The sequence below is a fragment of the Bubalus bubalis genome, chromosome 5 (assembly GCF_019923935.1).
Source record: "Bubalus bubalis isolate 160015118507 breed Murrah chromosome 5, NDDB_SH_1, whole genome shotgun sequence".
NCBI lineage: Eukaryota > Metazoa > Chordata > Mammalia > Artiodactyla > Bovidae > Bubalus > Bubalus bubalis.
Genome location: NC_059161.1, coordinates 34295616 through 34311253, shown reverse-complemented (window position 1 = coordinate 34311253; position 15638 = coordinate 34295616). Strand labels below are relative to the sequence as shown.

The following is a 15638-nucleotide window of genomic DNA, read 5'->3' as shown; positions in this document are numbered from 1 at the left end:
CAGGAAGATCCCCTGGAGAAGGGAATGGCAACCTATTCCCGTATTCTTGTCAGGAAAATCCCATGGAGAGAGGAGCCTGGTGGAGTACAGTCCATGGGGTGGCAAAGAGTCGAACGTGACTGAAGTGACCTAGCATGTACACACTGTAGTTTAGAAGCATTTGTAGGAGGAAGCTGAAGCTTAGTGAAGTGACTCACCTGAGTTCTCCAGGACATTGAGGTGGTGTCGGAAAGCCTGGGTCCCTGTCCTCCTCCCACTGCACCACCTGCTTCTACTGGTCTCTGCACCCCCTCGTCTGCAGGATAAGTCATCCGACTAGTACAGGATAGACCTAGCTGATAGGTGATCAGGGTGGACCGTGCAGGTCTACAGACTCATGGGCTGCATGTGATACACTTCACTGATGAAAAACATTGAAACTATCTTTCCAACTGTACTTTCCAATTTAACGCACTTTGGGATGCTGTGTTCCGGGCTCGTGTATCTAAGGGGTTACCCAAGGGAGGAAAAAGTGACTTGCAGCTGGCTTAGGCATCTTCCACTCTCCACCATGGTGTTCTCTGTGTAGAGAAGGATGTAAACAGTAAAGGGTGGGGGCGTCCCTAGTGGCTCAGTGGTAAAGAATTTCCCTGCCAATGCAGAAGACACAGATTGGATCCCTGGTCTGGGAAGGCCCCACATGCCACGGAGCCACTAAGGCTGTGTGCCACAACTGCTGAGACTGTTCTAGAGCCCATGTGCTCTGAAACAAGCCACCGCAATGAGAAGCACCCATGCACCACAGCTGCAGAGTAACCCCCGCTCTCTGCAACACAAAGACCCAGCCAAAAATAAAATAAGTAAACAAATGGTTTTTTTGAAAAAATAAATAGTAAAGGGCCCCATGGGAGTTAGAATGAGATGCCCAGCCAAGGTATTTATAGCTCTAGAGTGGCCGGCCAGCTTGACTCTGCAGTTAGCTCTGATACGTACCAACTGTTTGCAAAACTTCTGTCAAATAGACTAGAAACAGAGTGACTTAACACCTTTGGAATATTTGCCTCTTCATTCTGTTACACAGTGTGGCAGAGAGTCATTTGCAAAAGTCACACAGCTGGAATTGTTGAAAATAAATCTTGTTCTGCTCTGGGCCCCATGGAGGGAGCACCCTATCAGTCCAAGATGGGGTGACGGGAAAGTGAAAGCGCTGTAAATAGATGTGCATGGGCACTTCCTGGCAGTTCAGTGGCTAAGACTCCATACTTTACCCGGGGCCCAGGTTCGATCTCTGGTCCAGGAACTAAGATTACATAAGCCAAGGGGCTTGGACAAAAATAGAAAAGATGGGCAAGGCTGAGTGTTTCTAAGCACTAGCATTGTGAGCAGGCCGCGTCAGTTCAATATCACTGAGGACGTTTTTGTGAGGTCACAAAGCGATCGTTGCTGTGCCATTTGGACTTTCAGTTCCTAGATTATTTTAACAGTGTTTTTATTTTAAAACCCTGTTTAAAAGAAACACTTGCCCCTTTTTGGTAATGAACAATTTATATGGGAGAGGAGAAAACGTTTTCATTATTTTTTTCTGTTTACTTGCTGAAAGCGACAGTGAACAGATTTCTCAATTTGGGGGGGGTAGGCCAGCTCCTGTATTTAATTTTCTGGATTGCCAAATAATGAAATCAGGTTGCACAAAGGCTGTTTTTAATATATAATTAAAATTATACATTAACTTTAATGTATAATTAAAATTATACATTAATTTAATGTATATATTATATATGTTATATATGTGTACATGTATTATATATGTAAACATATATACATATATATGTACATATGTGTGTAATTTTAATGTATATATTCATACATATGCATAGGTTTTTAGGAAGATACATAAAAAACTGTTAACCTGTGAGAAGGAGGAGTATGGGGAGGGACTGTACCTTTTTACTTCATATTTTTCTGTACATTTTGATTTTTTGCTATAAGCATGCATTTTTTGAATAATTTTTAAAACTTGTGATTTCCAAGATAGCTTTCTTTCACATCATCTGCCTTTGTAGGTGTTCTTTGAGCAGCCCCTCCAGTCTCCCCTGTGTTTCTCCCACTACAATAGGGTCAGGACTGTTTGATCTTTTCCTCCAATGACCTTGGCGGTGTCTATGCTGCTCCCACTCTCAGTGTCCCTCATGGACTTGTACCTTTTGGGGCCCTTGGGAATCACCTGGTGGAGGTTCCTCTCTCACAGGTGTGGTACCCAAGACCCATGTGGCCCTTCCCATCCTGTTTGAAATCTCAGAGACTATCTTGCTTTTGGATGAGCTATACAGTAGGAAAAACCAGTAGACCATTTGGGTATATTTGACCTAAATCAAATCCCTTACGATTATACAGTGAAATAGATTCAAGGGATTAGATCTGATAGACAGTGCCTGAAGAACTATAGATGGAGGTTCGTGACATTGTACAGGAGGCAGGGATCAAGACCATCGCCAAGAATAAGAAATGCAAAAAGGCAAAATGGTTGTCTGAGGACACCTTACAAATAGCTGTGAAAAGAAGAGAAGTGAAAGGCAAAAGAGAAAAGGAAAGATATACCCATTTGAATGCAGAGTTCCGAAGAATAGCAAGGAGAGATAAGAAAGCCTTCTTCAGTCAATGCAAAGAAATAGAGGAAGACAATAGAATGGGAAAGACTAGAGATCTCTTCAAGAAAATTAGAGATACCAAGGGAACATTTCATGCAAAGATGAGCACAATAAAGGACAGAAACAGTATGGACCTAACAGAAGCAGAAGGTATTAAGAAGAGGTGGCAAGAATACACAGAAGAACTACACAAAAATGATTTTCATGACCCAGATAATCATGATGGTGTGATCACTCACCTAGAGCCAGACATCCTGCGAAGTCAAGTGGGCCTTAGTAAGCATCACTACAAACAAAGCTAGTGGAGGTGATGGAATTCCAGTTGAGCTATTTCAAATCCTAAAAGATGATGTTATGAAAGTGCTGCACTCATTATGCCAGCAAATTTGGAAAACTCAGCAGTGGCCACAGGACTGGAAAAGGTCAGTTTTCATTCCAATCCCAAAGAAAGGCAATGCCAAAGAATGTTCAGACTACTGCATAATTGCACCCATCTCACAGGCTAGCAAAGTAATGCTCAAAATTCTCCAAGCTAGGCTTCAACAGTATGTAAACCATGAACTTCCAGATGTTCAAGCTGGATTTAGAAAAGGCAGAGGAAGCAGAGATCAAATTGCCAACACCTGTTGGATCATCGAAAAAGCAAGAGAGTTCCAGAAAAACATCTATTTCTGCTTTATTGACTATGCCAAAGCCTTTGACTGTGTGTATCACAACAAACTGTGGAAAATTCTTAAAGAGATGGGAATACTAGACCACCTGACCTGCCTCCTGAGAAATCTGTATGGAGCTCAGGAAGCAACAGTTGGAACTGAACGTGGAACAACAGACTGGTCCAGATTGGGAAAGGAGTACGTCAAGGCTATATGTTGTCACCCTGTTTATTTAACTTATATGCAGCGTACATCATGAGAAATGCTGGGCTGGAAGAAGCACAAGCTGGAATCAAGATTGCCAGGAAAAATATCAATAACCACAGATATGCAGATGACACCACCCTTATGGCAGAAAGTGAAGAAGAACTAAAGAGCCTCTTGATGAACTTGAGAGAGGAGAGTGAAAAAGTTGGCTTAAAACTCAACATTCAGAAAACTAAGATCATGGCATCTGGTCCCATCACTTCGTGGCAAATAGATGGGGAAGCAATGGAAACAGTGACAAACTTTATTTTGGGGGGCTCCAAAATCACGGCAGATGGTGACTGGAGCCATAAAATTCAAAGACGCTTGCTGCTTGGGAGAAAAGTTATCACCAACCTAGACAGCATATTAAAAAGCAGAGACATTACTTTGCCAACAAAGGCCTATCTCGTCAAGGCTATGGTTTTTCAGTAGTCATGTGTGGATGTGAGAGTTGGACTATAAAGAAAGCTGAGCACCAAAGAATTGATGCTTTTGAACTGTGATATTGGAGAAGACTCTTGAGAGTCATGGACAGCAAGGAGATCCATCCTAAAGGAAATCAGTCCTGAATATTCATTGGAAAGACTGATGCTGAAGCTGAAACTCCAATACTTTGGCCACCTGATGCAAAGAACTGACTCATTGGAAAAGACCCTGAAGCTAGGAAAGATTGAAGGCAGGAGGAGAAGGGGACAACAGAGGATGAGATGGTTGGATGTCATCACCACCAACTCAATGGACATGAGTTTGAGTAAACTCCAGGAGTTGGTGATGGACAGGGAGGCCTGGCGTGCTGCAGTCCATGGGGTCGCAAAGAGTTGAACAGGACTAAGCAAGTGAGCTGAACTGAACTGAAGAAAGGCTGAGGTAGCTTCCCTGGTGGCTCAGAGGTTAAAGTGTCTGCCTGCAATGCGGGAGGCTGGGGTTCAATCCCTGGGTCGGGAAGATCCCCTGGAGAAGGAAATGGCAACCCACTCCAGTATTCTTGCCTGGAGAATCTGGTGGAGTCGCAAAGAGTCGGACACGACTGAGCGACTTCACTTCACTTCAAGCAACTGAGCTGAACTGAACTGAAGAAAGGCTGAGGTGGGCAAGAAACGCCTTGCCTGCTCGCAGGCCTGACATCCTTGTGTGTCTTCAAGGGCTGCTGATTGGTACCTGAGTATTGTTTATACTCTGACAATATATAGCCGACATCGTACATCCTAAGGTTCATTTCAGGTTGTAGGAGGAAGAGCCCTACTGCTAAAACACTGAGACCTCATGGCTTAAGGTTGTTGGTCTAGGAAGCTCAAAGGGTGCCCCTGGTGGAGGCCCAGTGCACAAGGGAAATGTGCCAGGGCTGTTGTGGAGGCCTCGCCCCTCTCTGGACGTTGTTTTTAGCCTGCATTATGGTGGCCTCACTGGAAAATTTAAACTGTGATACTTGAGGTGACATTTTCTCAGTAAGAATCCTGCAGCCTTGGAGACAAGTGACAAAAAAAAAATCACTTCAGTCTCTGGAGTGCTGAGGGAGAGCACAGACTGGGGACTGAGCGGGTGTGAAGGCGAACCTGGCTTTACCGGGGCCCACACGGTTGGACAGGAACGTCCCCTGGTCTCACTGGGGGCTCTCACGGTCCCGGGGGAGAGGAGCACTGGGACACGGTTAACACTCGGGTCTGTTGTGTCTTCTTCACCATCTGGGTCCTCAGCTGACTTCTCTCACTTCTGCCCACAGGTTGTGGAAAGGAGGAGAACGCCAGCTGAGATCAGAGAAGAGTTTGAGCGGCTGCAGCGCGAGAGGGAGGAGAGGAGACTGCAGCAGCGCACCAACCCCAAGGTCAGTGGCTGGTTCTGGGGGGAGCAGCAGTCTGACGTGGTCAGTGCTGCGGGCTCTTACAGTGAGGCCGTGAGAATTGGGAGGAACCGAGTGTCGCTTATCAGGTCTCAGAGTGCCACCTGCCTGTAGGGCCACTAGCAGGCCTGCTGGCGATGCTTGGAGAGAAGGCAAAAGGGGGACATCCCGAGTACGGGCACGGGCCAGCTGGTGAATACCCATCCTTATAATCACGCTGCCCAAGCCCTTGACTGTAAGAATCAGCCAGAGGCCCATGTCAAGATAGGACAGCCTCCTGCCCGCACACTGAGGCCCAGGGTTCCTTGCAAACCAGTTAGGATACGGAGGGCCAGAGAGCCCAGACCATGGGCCATTTCCAAACCTCATTAAGTGGGGGCCGTGTGTGCATCAGCCAGGACAGCAGTGCCGTGAACACCGGGTAACAGGCTGTTTCTGCAGCCATAGAGTGACCTCTTCTACTCGTCAGTCAGGTCCCCGATGGAGGCCGAGTCATATAACCCAGGGACACGCCTGAGTCTGAGAGTTACTTTTCAGTCCAGTTATGGTCTCTCTTTCCTGTGATTCATTAGGGAGGCAGATTGTTCTGCGTGTGCACCTCGGTCCCATGACACACAGGATAACTTGGTCAGTTCACAATGCCAGTGGTACTGAATGACTGACTGCACTTGGCTCAGGGTTCCTGCTCCACAGTGTTTAATAATAAGAGAACTCGGGCAGGCGGGCTCTGTCAGTGTGGCCAGGACAGTCTGGCAGGCAGCCTGAAGATCTTCTAAAGGAAAAGAACAAATGCTGGCTTACATGAGGGAAGCTTGATGTTCAGAGTTTCTGATCACATGCACTGTACAAAATGGACTTTTCTAAGACCCTACATCATTTAAAGGCCCACATATCCAGAAAACTCCCATCTCTTCGAATCCTGTTACATTGCAGGGTGTATTTGTAAACGCCAGGGCCTCTCCCCAACCCTTCAGTGAGTGACAGCTTCAGTGGAACAGTTCCTTTGGGTCAGCCACGACAGAGACTTGAGACATGGGCTGCACCAGGTCAGGGGCTGTGAGATGTTCAGACAGTTGAAAATCTCCAAGGTACTCTGATCCATGATGACAGGTTCCCTTCTCGAGGGTCCAGCCAGCGCACCAGAGGGGGTCTGGGTAAATGTCAGCGTTGGCAGGTGGAGGTCAGTGTCGGGGAGTGGGGAGGGGTACTGGCAGGAGCGGGCCGTTCCTGTGGTGTCTTTGCTTTGCTGGCTGCAGTTCTGCTGCCTTCAGAGCCGTGAGGGGGAACGAGCGTCACAGCAGCCCACGCCTCTGTGTCCTGGGATGAGCTGGCCCATCTGGGTGTGCATGGTGATCGTCTATTGTGCGTCTATGGAGATGTGTCTCCAGGCCATGTTTATGTGGAATGAAGAAGCACAGCTGTGACCATTCCACACGGGTATGCGGGATATTGTACGATTCCCAATACTTCACTACTTCTATAAAGTGCTGCCGGATAAATAAGGATATTTCCTAACCAGAAGTACTGAGTGATAACCAGATGTTGGCTCTGCGGCATTTTGAAGAGAGGTTTCGAGTTGGATCTCTTATTTCATTTCCAAGTGTTTTGCTTTGCAAGATGAGCAGTGAGGTTTAGCATGTTCTCATCCTAAAATGAGAGGGGTGATCTCTTTTGAGACGACCAGAAGGAGGAGGACCCTTCTGATGACCGGGGGGCTTGCACTGGTCTGTCACCTGGACCCCACAGGGGACCATGGCTTGTAGGGGAGGAGAGCGGCAGACTGGATAATGTTGGTTATACTGCCTCTGAAACTGGTGTGGGTGTTTCTCCATTTTCACAACAAGAGTTCACTGGGGAGGAATTTTCCAGCTGGAGTATGTACCAAGAACAGGCAAAAAGATCAAGTGGGAGAAACCCATAGTTTGGAAATACTGCCTCTGACGCAGTGATGTGGGATGCAGAGCTCACACTTTGACCTCTGTGCAGGTTTCTAGTTTGTGAAATAAGGATGCTTATCCTAACCACCATGCCAAGTTATTAAATGATTGAAGAAATATGACATCGATGTTAATTTCTTAGAGATAGACAAGGCTGCTCTGTAAGTGCAAAGTGGTATGCATACCGAGGTTAGGTTAAGAACTTGCTTCAGTATCTCGATCAGCGCCATGTGGAAAGCATTCGCCTCACTCGGGTGGTCCATTGCCCCCAGTAGCTGGGTTTGTTGGAAGGAAATCTGTCAGTTGGGTTCTGGAAATGGCCCTCTACAGATACTACCCCCCTGCTCCGTTGGCCGAAGTGCAGTGCCTTCCATGTGGCTAGCCACCTGTGAGTCCTGCCTTGCGTGAGGGTGCTGTGGGCAGTGCTGCGGGGTGGGTAAAAGGGAGTGGGTGCAAGCTCCAGCAGGCGCCTCCTTCCCTCTGGCCCTGTCGCCGGCGGGACCCAATCGAGCGCACAGGCTCCACATATGCCAGAGCAGCCTGGGGAGCCTCGCACTTGGCACTGGGGCTCTGGATTTGGACTCCACCCCCAGCTCTGGGCCCTGGACCCAGTCACTTCTCCAGCTTGAGCTCGGTTTCTCCCTCTGTGAAATGAGAAGTTTGCCGTGAGGCCCAGAGCATAAGGTCATATCCTCAGACCCCAGAATCCTTAGCTTCATCACCTGTTTCCTGTCTTTCCGGCTATGTGTGATCAAATTCCTCTATTTGTATTTCCTGCTGGAAAATGCCAAGCTTAGGTTGTTGGGTCCCAGGGTCTCCAGGGCACTCCGCGTTGAGCCGATACTGGGGAGGGGATTTATAATCAGACAGATGGTGAGGTTCATCTGCATCCTTGAGGGCTGAGTGTGACTGGGGTCTGAGGGGACTACCCTGGCCTTCCTCTCTCCATCCTTAAGATCATACAATAGGCTTGTTCTCTGCCGTGTTCACATCATATTAATTACTGTCATCCCTTTCTTTTGCTAATACCCATAAATCTTCTCTCTCTGGACAGGAGCCAGTTCTGGGAGTCAGACTTTTCACTGCCTTTTTAATGAACTTGTCCAGACCCCATAAGAAGCAGGATGTTAAGTCAAAGATTGTTTAGTGGGCTTCATTGTCTGACTTTGAGAGTATCATTTCCTTTCTTTTGGACCCTGTTACATAAGAGTTTCGTAAAGATTGTTTCTGGGTTCCCTGGACCATTTGTTCTCCTTTCACTGTTACAGAGGTTGACATAAACTCCCTGGTAAGTTTATGTCTTCCTGATTTTAGAAGGGCCATCTTATCGGTGTGGTTTTCTGTGGTTAGCTGAAAATCACAATTCAACTTTATCAGGAAGAAAAAATATAAAATAATGTGTCAAGGAAGACATGTAAGCCCAAAGTAGTTTCGTAAAGTTTTTTTTTTTTTTTTAAAGATTTGTTTTGGTTGCCATGCCTAATGATTATAGCCCTTGGAATGAGTCCATGGTTATAGTTTCAGTCTATTCCATGGAAGTGACTCTAATGTCGTAAACCGAATCGACTTGGCTGACAGGATAATCATGCAGAAGAAAAGCTGTTTGAACCCATATGTTTGTTGTGCTTAGTGGCAGAAAGGGGCAATTTACCATATGCAGAAATGCGCTGCTGTTGAAAGTGAACAAACCAGGATGGTGTCACCAAAGGAGAAGGGACCAGGTCGAAAAAGTGCTGTGATATTAAGTGGATCTTTGGGGGAGAGGCAAGGTGGCCAACTGGAGGGATGTGTAGAAAGCTCTTTTACCTGGGTCGTAGCTGCATCTGCATCCTGCCAGAGAGACGGCTGATAAACTAAGTGTCAGGATTAAAGGCTACGGGGCGGGGTAGTGGGGCAGCATTGCAGTTGGGACCGAGTTTCCTTAGAAGCCCTGGTAAGTTGAGTTGAAAACCTAAAAAGCCAGCTTAAAACTCAGCATTCAGAAAACAATAATCACCGAATCCGGTCCCATCACTTCATGGAAAATCAGTCAGTTCAGTTGCTCAGTCGTGTCCAACTCTTTGCAACCCCATGGACTACAGCACACACGGCTTCCCTGTCCATCACCAACTCCTGGAGCTTGCTCAAATTCATGTCCATCGACTCAGTGATGCCATCCAACCATCTCATCCTCTGTCGTCCCCTTCTCTTCCTGCCTTCAATCTTTCCCAGCATTAGGGTCTTTTCCAGTGAGTCAGTTCTTCACATCAGGTGGTGCAAGTATTGGAGTTTCAGCTTCAGCATCAGTCCTTCCAATGAATATTCAGGACTGATTTCCTTTAGGATGGACTGGTTGGATCTCCTTGCAGTCCAAGGGACTCTTAAGAGTCTTCTCCAACACCACAGTTCAAAACCATCAATTCTTCAGTGCTCAGCTTTCTTTATAGTCCAACTCTCACATCCACACATGACTACTGGAAAAACCATAAATTTGACTAGATGGACCTTTGTCAGAAAAGTAATGTTTTTGCTTTTTGATATGCTGTCTAGGATGGTCATAGCTTTTCTTCCAAGGAGCAAATGTCTTTTAATTTCATGGCTGCAGTTACCATCTGCCGTGATTTTGGAGCCCAAGAAAATAAAGTCTGTCACTATTTCCATTGTTTCCCCATGTATTTACCATGAAGTGATTTGACTGGATGCCGTGATCTTTGTTTTTTGAATGTTGAGATTTAAGCCAACTTTTTCACTCTCCTCTTTCACCTTGATCAAGAGGTTCTTTAGTTCTTCACTTTCTGCCATAAGGGTGGTGCATATCTGAAGTTATTGGTATTTCTTCTGGCAATCTTGATTCCAGCTTATGCTTTATCCAGCCCAGCATTTTGCATGATGTACTCTGCATATAAGTTAAATAAGCAGAATGGCAATATACAGCCTTGACATACTCCTTTCCCAATTTGGAACCAGTCCATTGTTCCATGTCCGGTTCTAACTGTTGCTTCTTGACCTACATACACATTTCTCAGGAGGCAGATAAGGTGGCCCAGTCATGAAAAATAGATGGGGAAAAAATGGAAACAGTGGCAGAGTTTATTTTCTTAGGCTCCAAAATCACTGTGGACAGGGACTGCAGCCATTAAATTAAAAGATGTTTGCTCCTTGGAAGAAAAGCTATGACAAACATAGACAGCATATTGAAAAGCAGAGATATCACTTTGCCGACAAAGGTCCACCTAGTCAAAGCTGTGGTTTTTCCAGTAGTTATGTACAGATGTGAGAGTTGGACCATAAGGAAGGCTAAGCACCGATGCTTTTGAACTGTGGTGCTAGAGAAGACTCTTGAGAGTCCTTTGGACTGCAAGAAGATCAAACCAGTTGGTCCTAAAGCAAATCAACCCTGAATATTCGTTGAAAGAACTGATGCTGATGCTGAAGCTCCAATAGTTTGGCCACCTGATGCAAAGAGCCAACTCACTGGAAAAGACCCTGATGATGGGAAAGGTTGAGGGCAAGAGGAGAAGGGGATGACATAGAGGATGAAATGGTTGGATGGCATCATCAATTTAATGGACATGAGTTTTAGCAAACTCTAAGAGATGGTGAAGGACAGAGAAGCCTGGCATGCTGTAGTCCATGAGGTCGCAAAGAGCAGGACACAACTGAGCAACTGAACAACGTCAGCGAAACTAGTCAGTTAACTGATGTACATCACAATGTGTTTGCCTATTAAAAATTCAGATTATCAGGCTTCTACCTGGGAATCTGTGTTTTTACACGTCCCCACCCCAGAAATTCAGATGGGTGGCTGAATATGAGAAGAATACAGAAGAATGCAGTAGTCTACAGATGAAAGAATAAAAAGATATATTTTTTACAGTGTTTCGTTAATGGTTAAAGAACAAAGGGCGGGGATTGAATTAAGGATAGATATTTGGTCATTCAGGAGGATAGTGATCCAATGGGGTTGTAATTTACAGATTGGAATAAGTATTTACAAGTAGCAGTCAGCTACTTCCCCTTGTGTTTAGCTCATTAAATCTTTGAATCTTAGCAGTTTGTGATTTTTATTCAGTAGCTCAAAACTTGAGAAACTAAGTAAATCAGATTCTTTTGACAACCTGTGTTATACTCTTATGACTATGACCTGATTGAAAATAGTATGGAACCATGGGGTGTGCTCCCGTGGAGTCTGTTCGCTCTGGTTGAGGCCGGGGTGGGGGGCATGGTGTGACTGTCCCATGCTCTAGATTGAAACTTTCAGCCTCAGAAAAGTCACAGAGTTCTCAGTTGAACATCTGCAGCTGCTGGGTGTCTCGCGGCAGTTTTTCAGTAGTGTTATCATTGCATGGAAAGGACTGTACGAGACTTGTCACTGTCATTGTCCTTGATGCTCTGACAGCAGAGTTAGGTGCCCTTGGACAAAGGTCAGCACACAGTGGTGGCCTGCTACCTCTTTTTGTCCAGCTCAGGAGCTAATAAGTGTTGCTTGTTTCAATGGCTTTTAGGAAATCAAAAGAATAATATTTTGTCATACATAAAAACAATATGAAACTCAAGCTTCAGTGTCCATAAATACAGTTTTATTGTTATATAGCAAAGCTTGTTCATTTACAGATTCCCTTTGGCTGTTTTGCACTATAGCATCAGAGCAGACCATCTGCCCACAAAACCTTAAGCGCTGATACCGGGCTGTTTATGAAAAGTGTGTGACTACCCTATTGTAGGAAAATAAGGTGAAATGTGCTCATAGCAGGGAGAAAACAAAATACTTTAAAAGTTTTGTGTTTCATACTTAATAGCAAAGATTCTTTGAAAGTATTTTCCATTGTAAACTTTTCATTTGATAAAATCTGATTTAGTACCAATTTAATAATAAAAGGATATAAACTTGCATATATTGAGTTAGTGGTTGGAAGAAGTCTAACCCAAATCTGCCTCTCATTCCTAAGTCATGTCTTCCCACTGTATGAAAAGCATATTATGTTGGAAGTGAAAATGAATTGTAAGTTGCAGCCAAACCCTGTTTGACTCGTAGGGAAGTCTAATTCTGGTGCTATGACCGGTCAATTTTTAGAAGGTTGTTTTCCTGGAAACAGAAGAAGAGGAGAAAGCAAGCATCAGGACCACTCTCTGAAGTGAGGAGGACCTGTCCTTGCAGCTGCACAGTGACCTGATCAGTCCCTGTCTGGGGCGGCTCCTCAGACATAGCTGGCAAGCTGAGCCTCAGGTTCTCCTCACTTCTCCACTCCTCTGGGTCATTTTTTTTCTTTTTTGGAGGGGAAGGGGTGGTCATTTTCCATGACCTTGTCAGCACCAAAGGCTGTCGAATCACAAAAGTGACTGGCTCATTGGAGTTTTTGACTATTGGGGCCTTATTTAAAGAAACAACAAAATAGTTGAGAGAAAGTGATGCCTTGAGCACTGTTTTTAAACTTCTAGAGTCTGCTCTCGGAGAAGGCACTGGCACCACACTCCAGTACTCTTGCCTGGAAAATCCCATGGACAGAGGAGCCTGGTAGGCTGCAGTCCATGGGGTCACTGAGGGTCGGACACGACCGAGCAACTTCACTTTCACTTTTCACTTTCATGCATTGGAGAAGGAAATGGCAACCCACTCCAGTGTTCTTGCCTGGAGAATCCCAGGGATGGGGGAGCCTGGTGGGCTGCCATCTATGGGGTCGCACAGAGTCGGACACGACTGAAGTGACTTAGCAGCAGCAGCAGCAGAGTCTGCTCTACCCTCTGGTGAGTCAGTTAAATGTGGAGTTAACACAGATGTTTATCATTTCAGAGGTTTTCTTTGGGAAAGGAAAGAAAACTGTCTTTGATGTTATTCTGGAAGTTTTAGCCAATACAACTAGACAAATAGTAAAAGACTTAAATATTGGAAGGATTTTCATTATTTGTATATGGTGTGATTGCCTGTCTTTATTTGTTTGGCCGCATCATGTGATATATGGGATCTTAGTTCCCCAAGCAGGATTAAACCCATGCCCCCTGCATTGGGAGTACAGAGTCTTAATCAGTGGACCCCCAGGAAGTCCCTGACTGCCTTTCTTTAAAGAACCAAGTGAGGGACTTGCCTGGTAGTCCAGTGCTTAAGACTCCCAAGTTCCCAATGCAAGGCGCCCAGGTTTGATACCTGATCAGGGAACTAAGATCCCACGTGCTGGAACTAAGGGTTTGTGTGCCACAACTAAGACCTGGTGCAGCCAAGTAAATAACTTTTAGAAAGAAAGAGAGGCTTCCCTGGTGGCTCAGATGGTAAAAAAAAGAAAAATCTGCCTGTAATGTGGGAGACCCAGGTTCGATCCCTGGGTCAGGAAGATCCCCTGGAGAAGGGAATGGCTACTCACTGCAGTGTTCTTGCCCAGAGAATCCCATGGACAGAGGAACCTGAGAGGCTACAGTCCGTGGGGTTGCAAAGAGTTGGACACGACTGAACGACTAACACTTTCCACTTTCACTTAGAATGAGAGAACAAACTGAAAACTCAAGAGTTGAATGAGTTGGCCAGTGACGAAACCCACATATGTAAATCAGTGGCTTGTGAATCAGTGGTTCATGATCCTGCTTCCCTCCTGGCCCCAGCACAGAGCCAGAGGAGCCGGCGGGTCAGACCAGGTGGCTCTGCTCTGCACTCTGGTAGCTCACGTCCTTCATGGTCAGCCAGCATCCTCACAGTGACCTGTAGGCGGGGCAACTGTGCCATTCATCATCCAGACTAGGACATTTTTGAGAGTGAAAGGGATGTTTACAAGAAAGTAGCAGAAGCAGACTCATTATTCTTGGCACACACTCATATACTTTAATAAGTTCTCTCTCTGGTATTTTGTGTTCTGGTTACGTATTGCTGCATGACAAACCACTCCAGAACTCAGTGGCTTGTGAGAACGATTTGATCTCCTCTCACACACCCGTGGGTTAATGAGACTCAGCCCGATGGTGCTTGCTTGGAGTGTGCTCGTGTGCTCACAGCTGATGGCAGCTGTGTCCTGTTGAAAAAGAGGCACACGGGTGCCCCTCATAACTGCAGCTGGGGTGGCTGATGGTGGCCTGCCATTTCTCACATACAGCCTCTCCCTGCTCTAGGTCGGGCTTCCTCCCATCCCAGCAGCCCAGCAGTTGCAGGGTACTTGCATTGTTACAGGGTAGCTAACTGCCCCTCAAAAGCATATCCCCAGATGAAGCTGCAGGGTCCCTTGCGACCTGGCCTTGGAGTCTGCGCCATCCCGTCCACAGCATCCTCTTGGATGAAGACGAGTCCTGGGTCCATGGAGGTCAAGGAGGGACTCTGAAGCCTGGGGTTCCCGCATGCGGGATTCTCAAGGCCACACTGTGTCACTGCTGTTTTTCTGAAGAATGTCTTCTCAGTGTCTTTTTTTTTTTTCCCTTCACAACATTGCGGACCATGTTCATACAAGGAGCAAATTTATTTAGTAGATTTTGACATTTTTGGCATATTTGATTCCTCTCTGTATACTGTAATATTTTCTTTTTCTTTTACTTATTTCACTTAGCATCTTTTTTAAAATTGTATAATCAGTTTACAGTATTATTTTAGTTTCAAGTGTACAACATAATGACTCAAAATCTTGATAGATTGTGCTCCATTTATATTCAAAAATAATACCCTCTAGGTTCATACATGCTGCAAGTGACAAGCCTTTGTCCTTTTTTTACGACTGAGTAGTATTCCATTGTATATATCTACCACATCCTCTCCATCTGTTCCTCTGTCAGTGGACACTTTAGGTTGCTTCCTTGTCTTTTGTAAATAATGCTGCTGTGATATAACTTAGGGGTACATCAGTTCAGTTCAGTTGCTCAGTCGTGTCTGACTCTTTGCGACCCCATGCATCACAGCATGCCAGGCCTCCCTGTCCATCACCAGCTCCCGGAGTTCACTCAAACTCACGTCCGTCGAGTCAGTGATGCCATCCAGCCATCTCATCCTCTGTTGTCCTCTTTTCCTCCTGTCCCCAATCCCTCCCAGCATCAGAGTCTTTTCCAATGAGTCAACTCTTTGCATGAGGTGGCCAAAGTACTGGAGTTTCAGCTTTAGCATCATTCCTTGCAAAGAACACCCAGGGCTGATCTTCTTTTACATCTTTCAAATCAGTGTTTTCATTTTCTTTGGCTCTATACCCAGGAATGGGATTGCTGGACCATATGGTAGCTCTGTTTTAGTTTTTTAAGGAACCTTTCCACAGTGGCTGTACTGGTTTACATTCCCACCAACAGTGTGGTAGGGTTCCCTTTTCTCTGCATTCTCACCATAATTTGTTACCGTGGTCTATAAACCATAGTATTCTTAATTGCGAAAATACTCTCAATTTTAAGTTTCTTTGTTTCA

At 45.6% G+C, this 15638-nt stretch overlaps 1 protein-coding gene across 1 annotated transcript in view; it reads left to right on the top strand.

Moving 5' to 3' along the window:
- The window catches only part of DNAJC11 (DnaJ heat shock protein family (Hsp40) member C11), a 70049-nt gene that overhangs the window by 31149 nt on the left and 23262 nt on the right, over positions 1–15638 (top strand). Inside the window, exon 4 of the mRNA XM_006044241.4 lies at positions 5250–5351. Within this exon, the coding sequence (XP_006044303.1) occupies positions 5250–5351 (102 nt within the window). The remainder of the gene's footprint in view (positions 1–5249; positions 5352–15638) is intronic.